Source organism: Brassica napus, chromosome C1 (genome assembly GCF_020379485.1).
Source record: "Brassica napus cultivar Da-Ae chromosome C1, Da-Ae, whole genome shotgun sequence".
Classification (NCBI taxonomy): domain Eukaryota; kingdom Viridiplantae; phylum Streptophyta; class Magnoliopsida; order Brassicales; family Brassicaceae; genus Brassica; species Brassica napus.
The window spans coordinates 11,556,180-11,568,592 of record NC_063444.1 but is presented as its reverse complement, the minus strand read 5'-3'; the positions used below and the strand labels follow the sequence as shown (position 1 = coordinate 11,568,592).

At 35.0% G+C, this 12,413-nt stretch overlaps 1 protein-coding gene across 7 annotated transcripts; it reads right to left on the bottom strand.

Annotated features, from left to right (window-relative positions):
• Nucleotides 1–9: 9 nt before the first annotated feature.
• LOC106452707 lies at nt 10–11,172 on the bottom strand. 7 transcript variants are annotated; one of them, XM_048746273.1, is made up of 9 exons: nt 7,365–11,172; nt 7,187–7,272; nt 6,957–7,056; nt 6,787–6,873; nt 6,614–6,689; nt 6,118–6,539; nt 5,932–5,992; nt 5,487–5,778; nt 10–5,389 (listed from the first exon to the last, which is right to left on the bottom strand). In XM_048746273.1, the coding sequence occupies exon 9, from the start codon at nt 2,084–2,086 to the stop codon at nt 170–172; it is 1,917 nt and encodes a 638-aa protein (XP_048602230.1). In that variant the 5' UTR covers nt 2,087–5,389; nt 5,487–5,778; nt 5,932–5,992; nt 6,118–6,539; nt 6,614–6,689; nt 6,787–6,873; nt 6,957–7,056; nt 7,187–7,272; nt 7,365–11,172; the 3' UTR covers nt 10–169. The 7 variants fall into 7 exon arrangements, with proteins under 7 accessions (XP_048602230.1, XP_048602228.1, XP_048602229.1 ...); XM_048746271.1 differs by having other exon boundaries at nt 6,957–7,045; XM_048746272.1 differs by having other exon boundaries at nt 7,187–7,264.
• Nucleotides 11,173–12,413: the final 1,241 nt, after the last annotated feature.

Here is a 12,413-nt window from a genome sequence, read left to right as displayed (position 1 = left end):
GACTAAAGGCTTTCAAATTTAAATAGCATAAAAGGTTTACATGATAGAGTGATAAAACCCTATAGCGAGATAAAGCTTGCATGAGCACATCATGATAGTTAAAATCTTATACCTAAAAAACTTCTTAGGTAGTAATTAGCAAAACCAACTATGAGATAAAAGACAGTAGCTAGCGTTTGGATCCACGGCCACGCGGACCATGTTTTCCTCTCCCTTGTAATGTCTTCCATTCCAAATCTTGGTATTTGATGGGAGGTTTTGTTTCTCTCCCACCTCTTGTCAAGCTGAGAGAGCCCATCGGCTCTATCTCAGCTTCGTCTACGTCACCTAGCACAGAGAAACAAGAAGGACTCTCGAATGAATTAGCGTTAGGTGTTGTGGTTACAGGGTCAACAACCGAGGTTTTTTGGACCTCCTTGATGATATTGTTTGATGGAACAGATTCCATAATGGGTGTTGTAGTGGCAGCATGAGCAGATAGAACATCTGCTAAGATGGCTGTAGAAGTGATCAAGCTTGGCGATGCGGCAGGTGCAACTTGGCTTTCCGTAGAAACATCTGAGGAAACAAACAGTGGTTCATGATTAGTAACAAAATCCGAACCTGAGCTTGGAGCAACTTTAGAAGTGGTGGTTTTTTGGTGAGTGAGCTCTTTTTGTTGAAATGTTGAAGTGGATGGGGCATCATTCTTATTTTGATGACTAATTATATCAATATCCACAACAGGTACATCCGCACTAATAGCCACTGAATTTGACGGCAAGGTAGAATTTTCTGGAACTTTGGGAGGCTGAAGGCACCTCTTCTCTTTGTGGCCTAAACACCCACACCTCTCACATGTAGTAGGGATCCAAGTATAGTCAACCTTAACTAGAAAAATATTTCCTTGTTTATCATCAAGAGCTATAAGCTTTGGAAAGTCCTTATCCAATTCCATTTCCACCAATACTTTGGCTTCACCCATGTTGGTAGGATCTAGACAAGGTTTATGTGTTAAGATGGGCTCACCGAGACCAGAGGCAACATGACTAATACCCAATCTAGAGTAGCAGCAATCGGGAATGTCCTTCAAAGTCACCCATACCGGAAGAGTTGAAAATTCCGGAATTTTGAATGAACCCTCTGGAGTGTACGGCAACACAAAAAGCAAGCAATTGTCAATATGCCATACTCCTCTTTGAATAATCCATTGACGAGTAGGTTGATGTGGGATATGAAACATATACGATGAATCATTGAGCTTCTTACAAGAAATCTTACAGCTTCTTCCCCAGAGTCTATTGACTACAGCATGTACTAGGCCACCCGGAGGTAAAGAACATTTATGAAATTTTCCAATAACATATTCATCCTTGTTCTCGGGTCCTAATTTAAGGACTTTAGAAGGGATTGATACCTCAGGTGTACCATCGAGCTGGTAGGTAGGTGAAGCTGCCCGATACAGATTGCGTGATTTGAGACCCAATCTTGCAGCCCATGGGAAGCGGAGAGTGCCATCAGCTTTAAGCTCCGGAAGTGGCATTTTCTCTATCGGAATCTGCAGGGAGCGAGTAGGATGCTTGCTCTTGTGTTGCTTGTTCAAGATTTCATCATTAAGAGTTGGCCAAAGAGCAGCAAGTTGATTTCCCACAAGGTTAGGGTCGTAACCTCTTGGAGTACTTGGGTCAGGAGGAGTAACGGAGGGCTTAAAGATGAGTGGTTTAGCCCATGAACCCAAAGAAGGCACAAACTGAGAAAGAGGAGCTTGGGTAGCAATCAGTGGAGGAGCAGGCACATGATGGGGTGCTTGAATGTCACTGGCTTCTACAGGTGCTTGTGAGTCACACTTGTAAACCAGTGGAGCTGCTTGTGCATTGAGAACTGGCAGAGAAACAAGTGTACCGCTGGTTTCAACAGATGGAGACGGAGACAAAGGAGGAGAGACAGAGGCCAGAGTAGCTGAGTTGGTCTCTTGGTGGAGCAAGGATTCAGAGCCCGTAGCACCATTAGACTTTGCCGATGAAGCTCCTGAGGTCAGAAGAAGATGATCTTGAAGCTTGCCACTGTTACTCGACGGAGACGGCAAGGTGGAGTTCGGAGAGGCCATGGCAGAGAAATTGATAGAGAGGGAGAGATGAGTAGTAGACGGCAAGGATGTGAAAGCTGGGACCAACCAGCAAAGCTGCAGCCGGCGAGGTCGACGAGAACGAGCTTCGTTGTTAGGGTTCGAGGTCGCTTTGATTTTCTATGACAGTATTCTTTGTGATCAAGGATTGTGGTACTGGCTTTAACGTTGACAATTCCTCATTGCACGAAATCATATTGTCCGAGGCAGCTCCGGCATTAATGTTTACGGTGTCATAATCCTTGGCTGCCAAAGCTTTTAGAGCAAGGTTATCACGATAAAGAGAGCTTTCATAATCTCTTTGCATAATTTGATCGTTTGCCAATCCGTCATGTTGCCTTCATGCAACTTTAATTGCTTCAACGTATCCGAAACGTATAATTGGTCAAAAAGTTGGCGAGGCCAGTAAAATCCAACTTTGGGTTTGGTTTTAGAACCTCAAAACAGAGTGTAGAATCGACATCTTTTATGTTGCATATGGACTCGGTCTCACCTTCTGTAACCATCATGCTAAATCTTACGTATGATGAGACAACAAGAAGTAAACAATCATAAAAAAAAAAGGTTCTTTTGGATGTGTGCAACCATTTTTTCTTCTAACTTATTTTCTTGCGTCAAAAAAAGTTGGGCAACTTATGAGAATTTATAAAGGTCGGCTAACTTAAAAAGTTCCATTTTTTTGTAGAAACGAATTAAATATATACATACTAGGATCGGGTCCGGGCTACGCCCGGGTTTTTTGTTTGAATTTTAATTTTAATTATATATTTAGTATGTTTATTTTAAAATAAAATGATATAATCTTTCATAAAAATATAAGTAGGTAGATAATTACAAAATAATTTTAAATTATTCATTGTTTTTTGTCTTAGGCAAATCTAAATTTTGTATTCATTTTTATTGGAAAGTATATATAAAATGATTAGTAGAATGAACAAATATATTCATTGTATATTTAATTTTGTTATACATGTATTTTTTTATTGTTTATTTATCAAATCCTGTTTTATTAATATATTATTAGTTTTCATAAATATTTCTTACGATTGTAACATGTTTTCTTACTATTATAGTAAATATGGTCTATTTAATATAATCATTAAAAGATGTATCTCCTTTTCGAAACAGAGACATACAATGGTTAAAATAAAAAAATATTTTTTAAGTTTAATGATTTAAATACACTAAAAATTCCTTATAAAAATATATTAGTCTAAGTTTCATAAATTTTAAATTTAATTTTAATTTTTTTTATTTGAAAAAGTAATGCACATATTTTATAAAAATATATTATAAAATGAAGTTAGAAGATTAGAATTCAAAATTGGTTGTTACAATAACACAAAGCCTAAGCCTTTAGTCAAAATAAAATAAAATAACACAAAGCATATTTTGGATGGTACACAATAAGAAGGTGAATGTATAATTAACTAAAATTAGTTGTGATTCAATTGTTTTTGTTTTATTTCAACAAACATTTTGAATCATATTAAATTCTAGGCTAATAAATCTATGCAATATACACATTCTTCACCTTATATGATATACTAAAATTAAACTGAAATACAGTTATTAATAATGATAGAATAAAATATTATACAAAAAGGTTATTTTCCCAATTTAAGTGCATTTGATATGGTAAAATATATCTTTTATAAAAAAATATTAAATTAGTAATAAAAACTGATGTATCATTTCAAGACACAAAATTCTAAATTTAGTAAAAACATAGATATTTTCCTTAAATTATTTTTTTTCTTAACCAATATTAGTATCATCTAATGTTCATCCATATATTCACAAAATTATTGTTAATAATTTATTTATTTTAATATTTATTGGTTGAAAGACTGAAAACATAGATAAAAACTATTTCAATATCAAATGAAATTTGATGAAAAAATTACGTCGCCTGTATATTTTATTATTTTTTGCCAATATTTGTATTTGAACTCATCATTTTGTTTTTGTAATGTGAACGAAATAGTAATATATGTTTTCCAGGCAAATTGATTGTTCATAGATGATGTTTGTTTTCATTTAAAAATTGTAATTCTAACAAACACAATCCGTTTGAAATTACATGAGTCGCCGACAAATGAATTTTTTGTATATATCAATTTCCTATATTTCCTTAAATATAATTTAAATAAATATTAAGCCTTCCAAATGAAGTCTTAAGGGATAACATTATATTCAAAAAGTGTGAGAACTGAGAAGGTTGAAACTATACAATCAAAAGGTCTTGTCTAGAAACTAAACCAGTTAAACCAAAAAAATTAACTACTCAAATTGTCAGTTGTTCTTGTAGTTTTTCTATAGTATATGAATATCTATAGACTAAATTTTTTAGCCAAACCTTTCCCCCTTGAATTTTTTTCCAGACAAAAATGTTATACCATATGATATGTTATTCTCCAAAAGTGAACATAAACTTACTACTCGTACGTAATTGAGAACAAACAATATTGGATAACACAACTACTAAGACTATCATTACCAAAATCATGTTTCTTTTTATTGGGTTGGATCAAAGTATTGTATCTTTATTCTTGGGAGCCTTAATATAATAATACATCCTCTTCCTCTTTTAGTTCTAAGTACCTCTCCTAACTTCCCCAGAAGAGAACGTATATGACCAATCACAGTTACAATACTGAAAGCACTTGTAAACCTTTAATAAATACATATAATTTTTTGTGAGCACAAATCTTGATTAAAGATATTTTGACCGTCATTTACTTGCAAGTGAAGGATGTTTGGAAAAGTGATGTCCAAAAGATGCTCCTTATGCATTCCATGAAGCTGTACAAATACAGATCCATCGTGGCCTCCTTTTCTAAAGTAAAGTGCTCTCATCCATAGAGTTGCTCCACAAACGCATGACTCTCTGCTCATTTTATCTGCTTTTGTATATTAATACATCTGTCTCTGATCATATCCAACACGCTGGCCAGAGTGCAGAGGTGACAACCATACCCAGGCTCCACACGACCCACTGGCACCATTCCAATACAACCCTTAAACATCCTGGAGTGGAAGACGGAGGGGCTTATCTGAGGGCCGCTTGGGCTCGTTGATCTGGTCAAAAACCTCAAGGAGAGTTGGTCCATTATACCAGTCAAGGTTGGTGGACGTCTCAATCATGTTGTCATCCTCAAAAGCAGAGATGGGGACGATTGAAATTTTTCAAGTGTCGTATCCAAACTTCTTTAAGTAAGAAAACACCTCCCTGATAATCTCATTGTACTTACCCTTGGAGTATATGGGGGTAGTTGCATTCATCTGCAACAGAAAAACAACAAAAGACATGAATTGATGTTAGTATCGTATCAAAAGAGTATGGTCACATCAAGCAATGAAAAATGAAAAGCTAGTTCACCTTGTTACAGAAAAAAAATCATTTACTTGACATCAAGGGTGAAGCAAGGAGAGTGTGCTCATGGGTCTGTCCATCCTTAGAGATACCAACTTCGAAACCACCAATGGTGGAGTCAATGATAAAAACAGCACAATCATCCTGGGAGGTACCACTAACCATGTTCTTGATGAAATCAAGATGTTAAGAAGCAGCAAAGACAGTGCAGTAGTACTCGGTGGTCTAAAACTTCCTAAACCATGAAGCTTGTCGATCAAGTGACCAGTGTCTGTCGATTTTCCAGAGTCGTCTTGGCCTACGACGACAATGTTGATGTAAAACTTTTCTTTATCCATATAGAAACAATTAATACAGTAAACACATACATTCATCAAAGGAGAGATAAAACCATATCAAATTCGTCACAGACACTTACATCGGACTCGAGCTCTGAGTCATTAACACTTACATTGGAAGGTGTCTCACAGAAGGAGATGTGCATCTTCCTAGTCTTCTTTTCCTGCCTCCAACTGCTTGTCACAACAATCAGTGGCTTGTTTTAGTCTTTATGAGTGCAATCATCAAAAGAATCAGTTAGCAAACTCAACTATTCTCTTGTGAAGGAAAGAAAGACAAAAAAAATAGCTGGACATACCAATGGAAACAGTCCTCTCAATCCTTCCTTCAATCCATTTACATGGACTCGAGTTGCAACAGGAGCAACCTCAGTATTTCCATCCAGAATCTTTTGATCTATTAACCGTCCATGCATGATGCAACAGTACATTGTTGTGTCTCTTCATAGCTTGGAATTCATCAGTTCTTCTCATAAACACAACGTCCACCGAGTCCTGTATCACGGCACACACGGCTGTTATGAATAGATTAAAACAAAGCGAAAAAGTAAGCAGAAATAAAGACTTCGCTGTTTTAAAAAAACTGATGCGAGATTAGGTCTAGGCAGAAGAGCTATCCCTTTTCCATATTCAAGGGATGCCCAAGTTACTATCTCAGCTTTTGCGAGACAGATCTCAACATTTGGTTCCAAAAACTGTATATATGCACTTCACGTACTATCTATAAAACACATGAATATTGATTTAGTAAAGGCATGGACAAAACCCACTATTCAAGTTGACGAATATATACACCTTCCCAAACAAACTTGGTTAGGAAAGATAAGCTTCTTCTCCAGCAAAATGAGAAACATCAACTGGAAAACATAACCTGAATAGATATCTCAAATCAGTACGTAAGTGCTAAATCACAAAGCAAGATAGGTTCAGTTAAAGGTAATGCATTTATCTGATCGAATGATACTCACAATCTGGTCATCAAACTCGACTTTTTACGTTATGCTTTGGAGAAAATTGATAGCGTCACTTCTTCCTGCTTTTGGTAGAACTCGGGTCTGTTGATCTATCGACTTTGAGATATATATTGAGTGATAAACTAAAAGAAAGAGAGGAAAAACACTTTGGATAACTAAACTACCTGAACATCAGTTTGGAAGGTGGTGCAGGAGTTAGAGCAGGCGGACCACCAGCTGTGGTTATAGAGCTTGAAGCCAAAGTTGGTGGCATCTGTTGAACCACTTATTTCCAATCAAATTAAAATATATATCATCATCAAAGTATCATAAAATTTAATACATAGAGACGATGTCAATATCAATATTCAATCTTATCGGTAAGCAAAAGGAAGCAACAATATCCAGCTCTAACCTAATTTCGATTTGCAAAGAGATGTCTTTCCTTCAATCCAATCAACTGACTGCAATCAGCACAGCGTTCTGAATCAACCTGATCAACTACAACGTTTCAATTTTGTTTTCCTTCAGAATAATCAAAGAGAAAATAGTTCGTTAAAGAAGACAGGAAGCTGGGGAGAGGGATCCGATACCTTGATTCCACTTCCATTTACGACTGAGGCTGGCAGAGGCTTCATTTGTTGGAGCGACGGTGACGTCGGACTAAGGAATCTTATGAATCCAACTTTTTACTAAAAGCTTTGAATCTCATGACGATAGAGAAAGCTTGAAAGGGATTAGATGTGAATTTAGGACATGTGATTGAAGGGAACGTTTCTATTGATGATTATTAAAGTTCACTATCAATCTGGAAACCGTAGGAGGTGAAACGCTTAGGATTTTAGAAAGGAAAAAGAAAATATCAAAGAAGATCTACTCGCATTCTCTTATTTTAATGAAACGATGAGTTTCGACAAAACTCAACACGTGTCACCGCTGCAGAGATTGACTTATCTAGGTGGATGCCTATGTGGCTTAATGAGAAGAGAACAAACTGTTCAGATACACAGATTTTCTTTGATTTTCTTTCCTTTGCTGCTGTAGATGCTAATAGATAGTATGCCTTAATTAAATAGCAAATTTATGTGAAACTTGTGAAAATTTGCAAATTTACAATAATGGTAAAGGAAATAAAAATAACACAGATATGGAAAGTATCACCCAAAATTCTGCTTAAACTTAAAAAAGACCCGGTCCAAATTGGAAAATTCGGATTAACCGACTCAATGTCCAAACCATCAGTCCGTCTTGATTGCTATATCCTCAGCCGCCACCACATTTCGGTGAATGTTCTTTTTGTTTTCCTTTATTGATGTTAATACTGATTTAAATATTAAAAAATGGAATTGTCACTTAAAACTATTTTATTAATATAAATAAATAATGATTAAAGCATAACAAGCTAAGAAAAACAATTTGAATGAAAAGACTTGTAGAAAAAGACCAAACAATATCCTTAGTTAGGCTAATGACTACATAATCTACTACCTTTTCTTATGAAACATTCGAGAATAGTTAAAACAATACCAGATAGATTTTTTATAACATTATTCTTTGCGATCAAGGATTGTGGCACCGGTTTCATTGTTGACAATTCCTCATTGCACGTAACGATGTTTTCCAATGTACCTCCGACTTTAAAGTTTACGCTGTCGTAATTCTTGGCTGCCAAAGCTTTCAGAGCATGATCATCCGAAAAAAGAGAAAGGTCATACAACTCTTCGCATAGTTTGATTGTCTGCAAATCCGTCGTGTTGCTTTCATACAACTTTATTTCCTTCAATACATCCGAAATGTTTCGAGACGTATAATTGATCAAAAAGTTGGCGAGACCAGTAAAATCCAACTTTGCAATTGTAGGATTTGGTTTTAGAACCTCAAAACAGAGTGTAGAATCGACATCTTTTTTATTGCAAATGGACTCGACCTCACCTTTTGTAACCATCATACTAAGTCTTGCATATGATGAAACAACAAGAAGTAAAACAATCATAAAAACCAAAAAGAAGTTATTTTTGATGTATGCAACCATCTTTTTTCTTCTAACTTATTTTTTGATAGGGTCACGAAAAAAGTGGGACAACTTATGAGGATTTATATAAGGTCGACCGACTTAAAAGTTTCCATTTTTTTGTGAAACGAATTAAAAATATATACATTTTCACAGATTTTGTTTCCTTTTTGCCGTAGATGCTAATATATAATGTGCCATAATTAAATAGCAAAATTATGTGAAACTTGTGAAAATTTGCAGAATTACATTAATGGTAAAGGAAATAAAAATAACACAAATTTAGAAAGTTATTTCTTTGGAACACTCACAAATTTGGAAAGTATCACACAAAATTCTTCCTAAACTTGTGATTAAATGCTGGTAGTGGTTCTCAGGTTCGAATGTCCCAAAGCTCATTTTAAGTTACAAAAAAAAAACTTGTGGTTAAATTATTGTTTTCCCTTTATTTTTTTGCGTAAACTTAAAAAAGACCCGGTCCAAATCGGAAAATTCTAATTAGCCAATTCAATGTTCAAACCACCGGTTTGGGTCGGTCTTAATTACTATATCCTGACCCGCCACCACTGCTTTCGATTTAGCTAAAATGAGTTGAATTTTTTGGTGGATTCGATGATGGCAGCACTCCGACTCCGATTCGTCGCCGCAAGCTAGCGACTATAAACATTTCCGGCGTGAATGTGAGTTCTCTCTCGCATTGATTTTGACGATTTTCTGGATTCTAGCGATATGTTTCTGGTTGTGGAGTAGCCACTTTAAGTCGTGTTGATTCATTTTGATTATGGGTTTTAGGGTCATGAGAAGGATAGTGTAATTAAATGATTGTTGTATTGGGTCAAGTTTTCTGATGAATTAATAATGCCTCTCTCTCTCTGTTGCTTGTTCTCTAATATTAAAAAAAAAAAGATTAAAGCATAACAAGCTAAGAAAAACAATTTGAATGAAAAAGCTTATAGAAAAAGACCAAACAATATCATTAGTTAGGCTAATGACTGCATAATCTACTTTCTTTTCTTATGAAACATTCAAGAATCGTTAAAACAATGTTAGACAGATTTTCTATGACAGTATTCTTTGTGATCAAGGATTGTGGTACTGGCTTTAACGTTGACAATTCCTCATTGCACGAAATCATATTGTCCGAGGCAGCTCCGGCATTAATGTTTACGGTGTCATAATCCTTGGCTGCCAAAGCTTTTAGAACAACGTCATCACGATAAAGAGAGCTTTCATACATCTCTTTGCATAATCTGATCGTCTGCCAATCCGTCGTGTTGGATTCATACAACTTTAATTGCTTCAACGTATCAGAAACGTTTCGAGACGTATAGTTGATCAGAGTGTAGAATCGACAACTTTGGATTTGGTTTTAAAACCTCAAAACAGAGTGTAGAATCGACATCTTTTCTGTTGCATATGGACTCGAACTCACCTTCTGTAAACATCATGCTAAATCTTGCATATGATGAGACAATTTTCAAACCACCGGTTTGGGTCAGTCTTAATTACTATACCCTCAGCTTCTTTTGATGAACGTTCTTTTTGTTTTCCTTGGACTGATATCAATACTGATTTAAATATTAAAAAAATGTGGAATTGTCATTTAAACTCTTTTATTAATATAAATTAGATATTTTGCCCGCACGGACATTATCGTTTTACTAATAATTATTAATATATGTAATATGATTTAAACATCATGATAACTTATTCTTTACATTCTTAATCATTTTAGTTTTCTTCGATTTTTATTTCGATCTACGTCTCCTTAACACAAAGAAAAGCTATAAAACTATGAGACCGTAAAAGCATAATTACATATCAAATACTCCACACAATAACGTAAAGTAAGAATGTAAACTTTTGATCTCTCTTAATCTACTTTGTATTTTTGAACCAAAAAAAAAACTGAAACACACACAATCCAAGTAAGAACAAAATAAATAAAAAAGAAAGTTCAATGATAATTTAGAAGAAAACTTAAAAAAATGAAATAGAGATAATGATAATATTTTATTGGTTTAATTGATCAATATATACATTGACTTATCTTAATATTTCATAAGTTTAATTTTAATAAAAGAAACAATAGATAATGATAATTTTATTATTAAAGTTAATTTATGGTTAATTACATAATGATAAATCTTTTCGGCAGGGCCACATGCAGAGGTTTTGGCATTACCGTTAATCCAAGGAAGACGGTGCTTCACTAATGGTTCCTGGAAAGAGGATAGCGGTTTCTCCGGGCAGGGGTGGTTTAGTACTTTAGAAAGTTTTGAAGGGTTGATGGGGGCAAGGAATGTTCGGGCTAGTCTATCTCCTCTACATGCGGAGATGGAAGCATTACTTTGGGCAATGGAATCCATTAGGAACTTACGTCAATTTCAGGTTACATTTGCAACTAGGCATGGGCATTCGGGGTCCCAATCGGGTTTCGGTTTTATCCATTCGGGTTTTGGTTTTTCGGGTTTATCAAAATCAACCCCATTCGGATTATATAAAAGTTCGGTTCGGGATCGGTTCGGGTTCTATTGGGTTCGGGTCGGGGTTAGTAAATCTGCAAAGAACCGGTATAACCGATTGTACTTTCGGGTTCGGGTCCCAATCGGTTCTTCGGTATAAAAATACCTGATTTGTACCTATTTTGTAACTAAAACATAAATGAAATTGGTTCTTCGGATTTAAAATACATGATTTGTACATATTTTAATAGCCAAAACATAAGTAAAATCGATTCAAAAATAAGAAAAAATATCAAACGTGATCATTCAAAATCAAGCGAAAGATAAACATAGTTAGTGATAAAAAGAAAACCAGATAAATAAAATCATAAAACAAAAAATAAGTTCTCATGAAATGAGAAACATTATTCAATAAAAACAAAACCAAAATCTAAAAACTTCAGGCATCAACTGCCATATTCCACCATCAACCTTCATGTAACATATAATTATTTTAGAAGTTCAATAATATCTTAAAGTATTTTGGATACATATAAAGAATTAAGATCATATTTAGTAGAAGTTTTTTTGTGATTTTAAATGTTTCGGGTTCTATCGGATATCCATTTATGTCCGGGTTCGGTTCGGATAATACCCATAACCCAAAATACCAAAAAACAGGATCCATCGGTATTTATGTCGGGTTCGGATTGGTTCGGATTCATTTTTATCGGATCGGATTCGGTTCGGATTTTCGGGTTCGGTTTATTTGCCCAGCCCTATTTGCAACAGATTGTTCTCAATTGGTGAAGATGGTTTCGGAACCAGAAGAATGACCAGCATTTGCAAGTTATTTAGATGATGTTAAAGTCTTGAAAGAAAGTTTTTCCCGATCAGAGATTGTCCATGTGCAAAGAATGCAAAATACAAAGGCGGATAGCCTAGCACGTAGTGTCAAGAAACAGCCGTCTTTCATCGTTCACATGGATCGACATCTCCCAGTTTGGTTCACAGAGTCTGTATGAATCTGTTTATGCTCATGACAAAAAAACATAATGATTAATCTAATTATTCATTAAAAATATATCTACTTTTAGCCGTTTTAGAAACTAAACCATTAAACACATGCTCATAACATTAATACATAGGCAACTCTCTAAACTTAATATCAAAGCATATTTTTCTTA

Coding starts and splice junctions, on each gene's coding strand:
- LOC106452707 (XM_048746273.1), bottom strand. CDS start 2,086: ATGGCCTCTCCGAACTCCACCTTGCCGTCTCCGTCGAGTAACAGTGGC.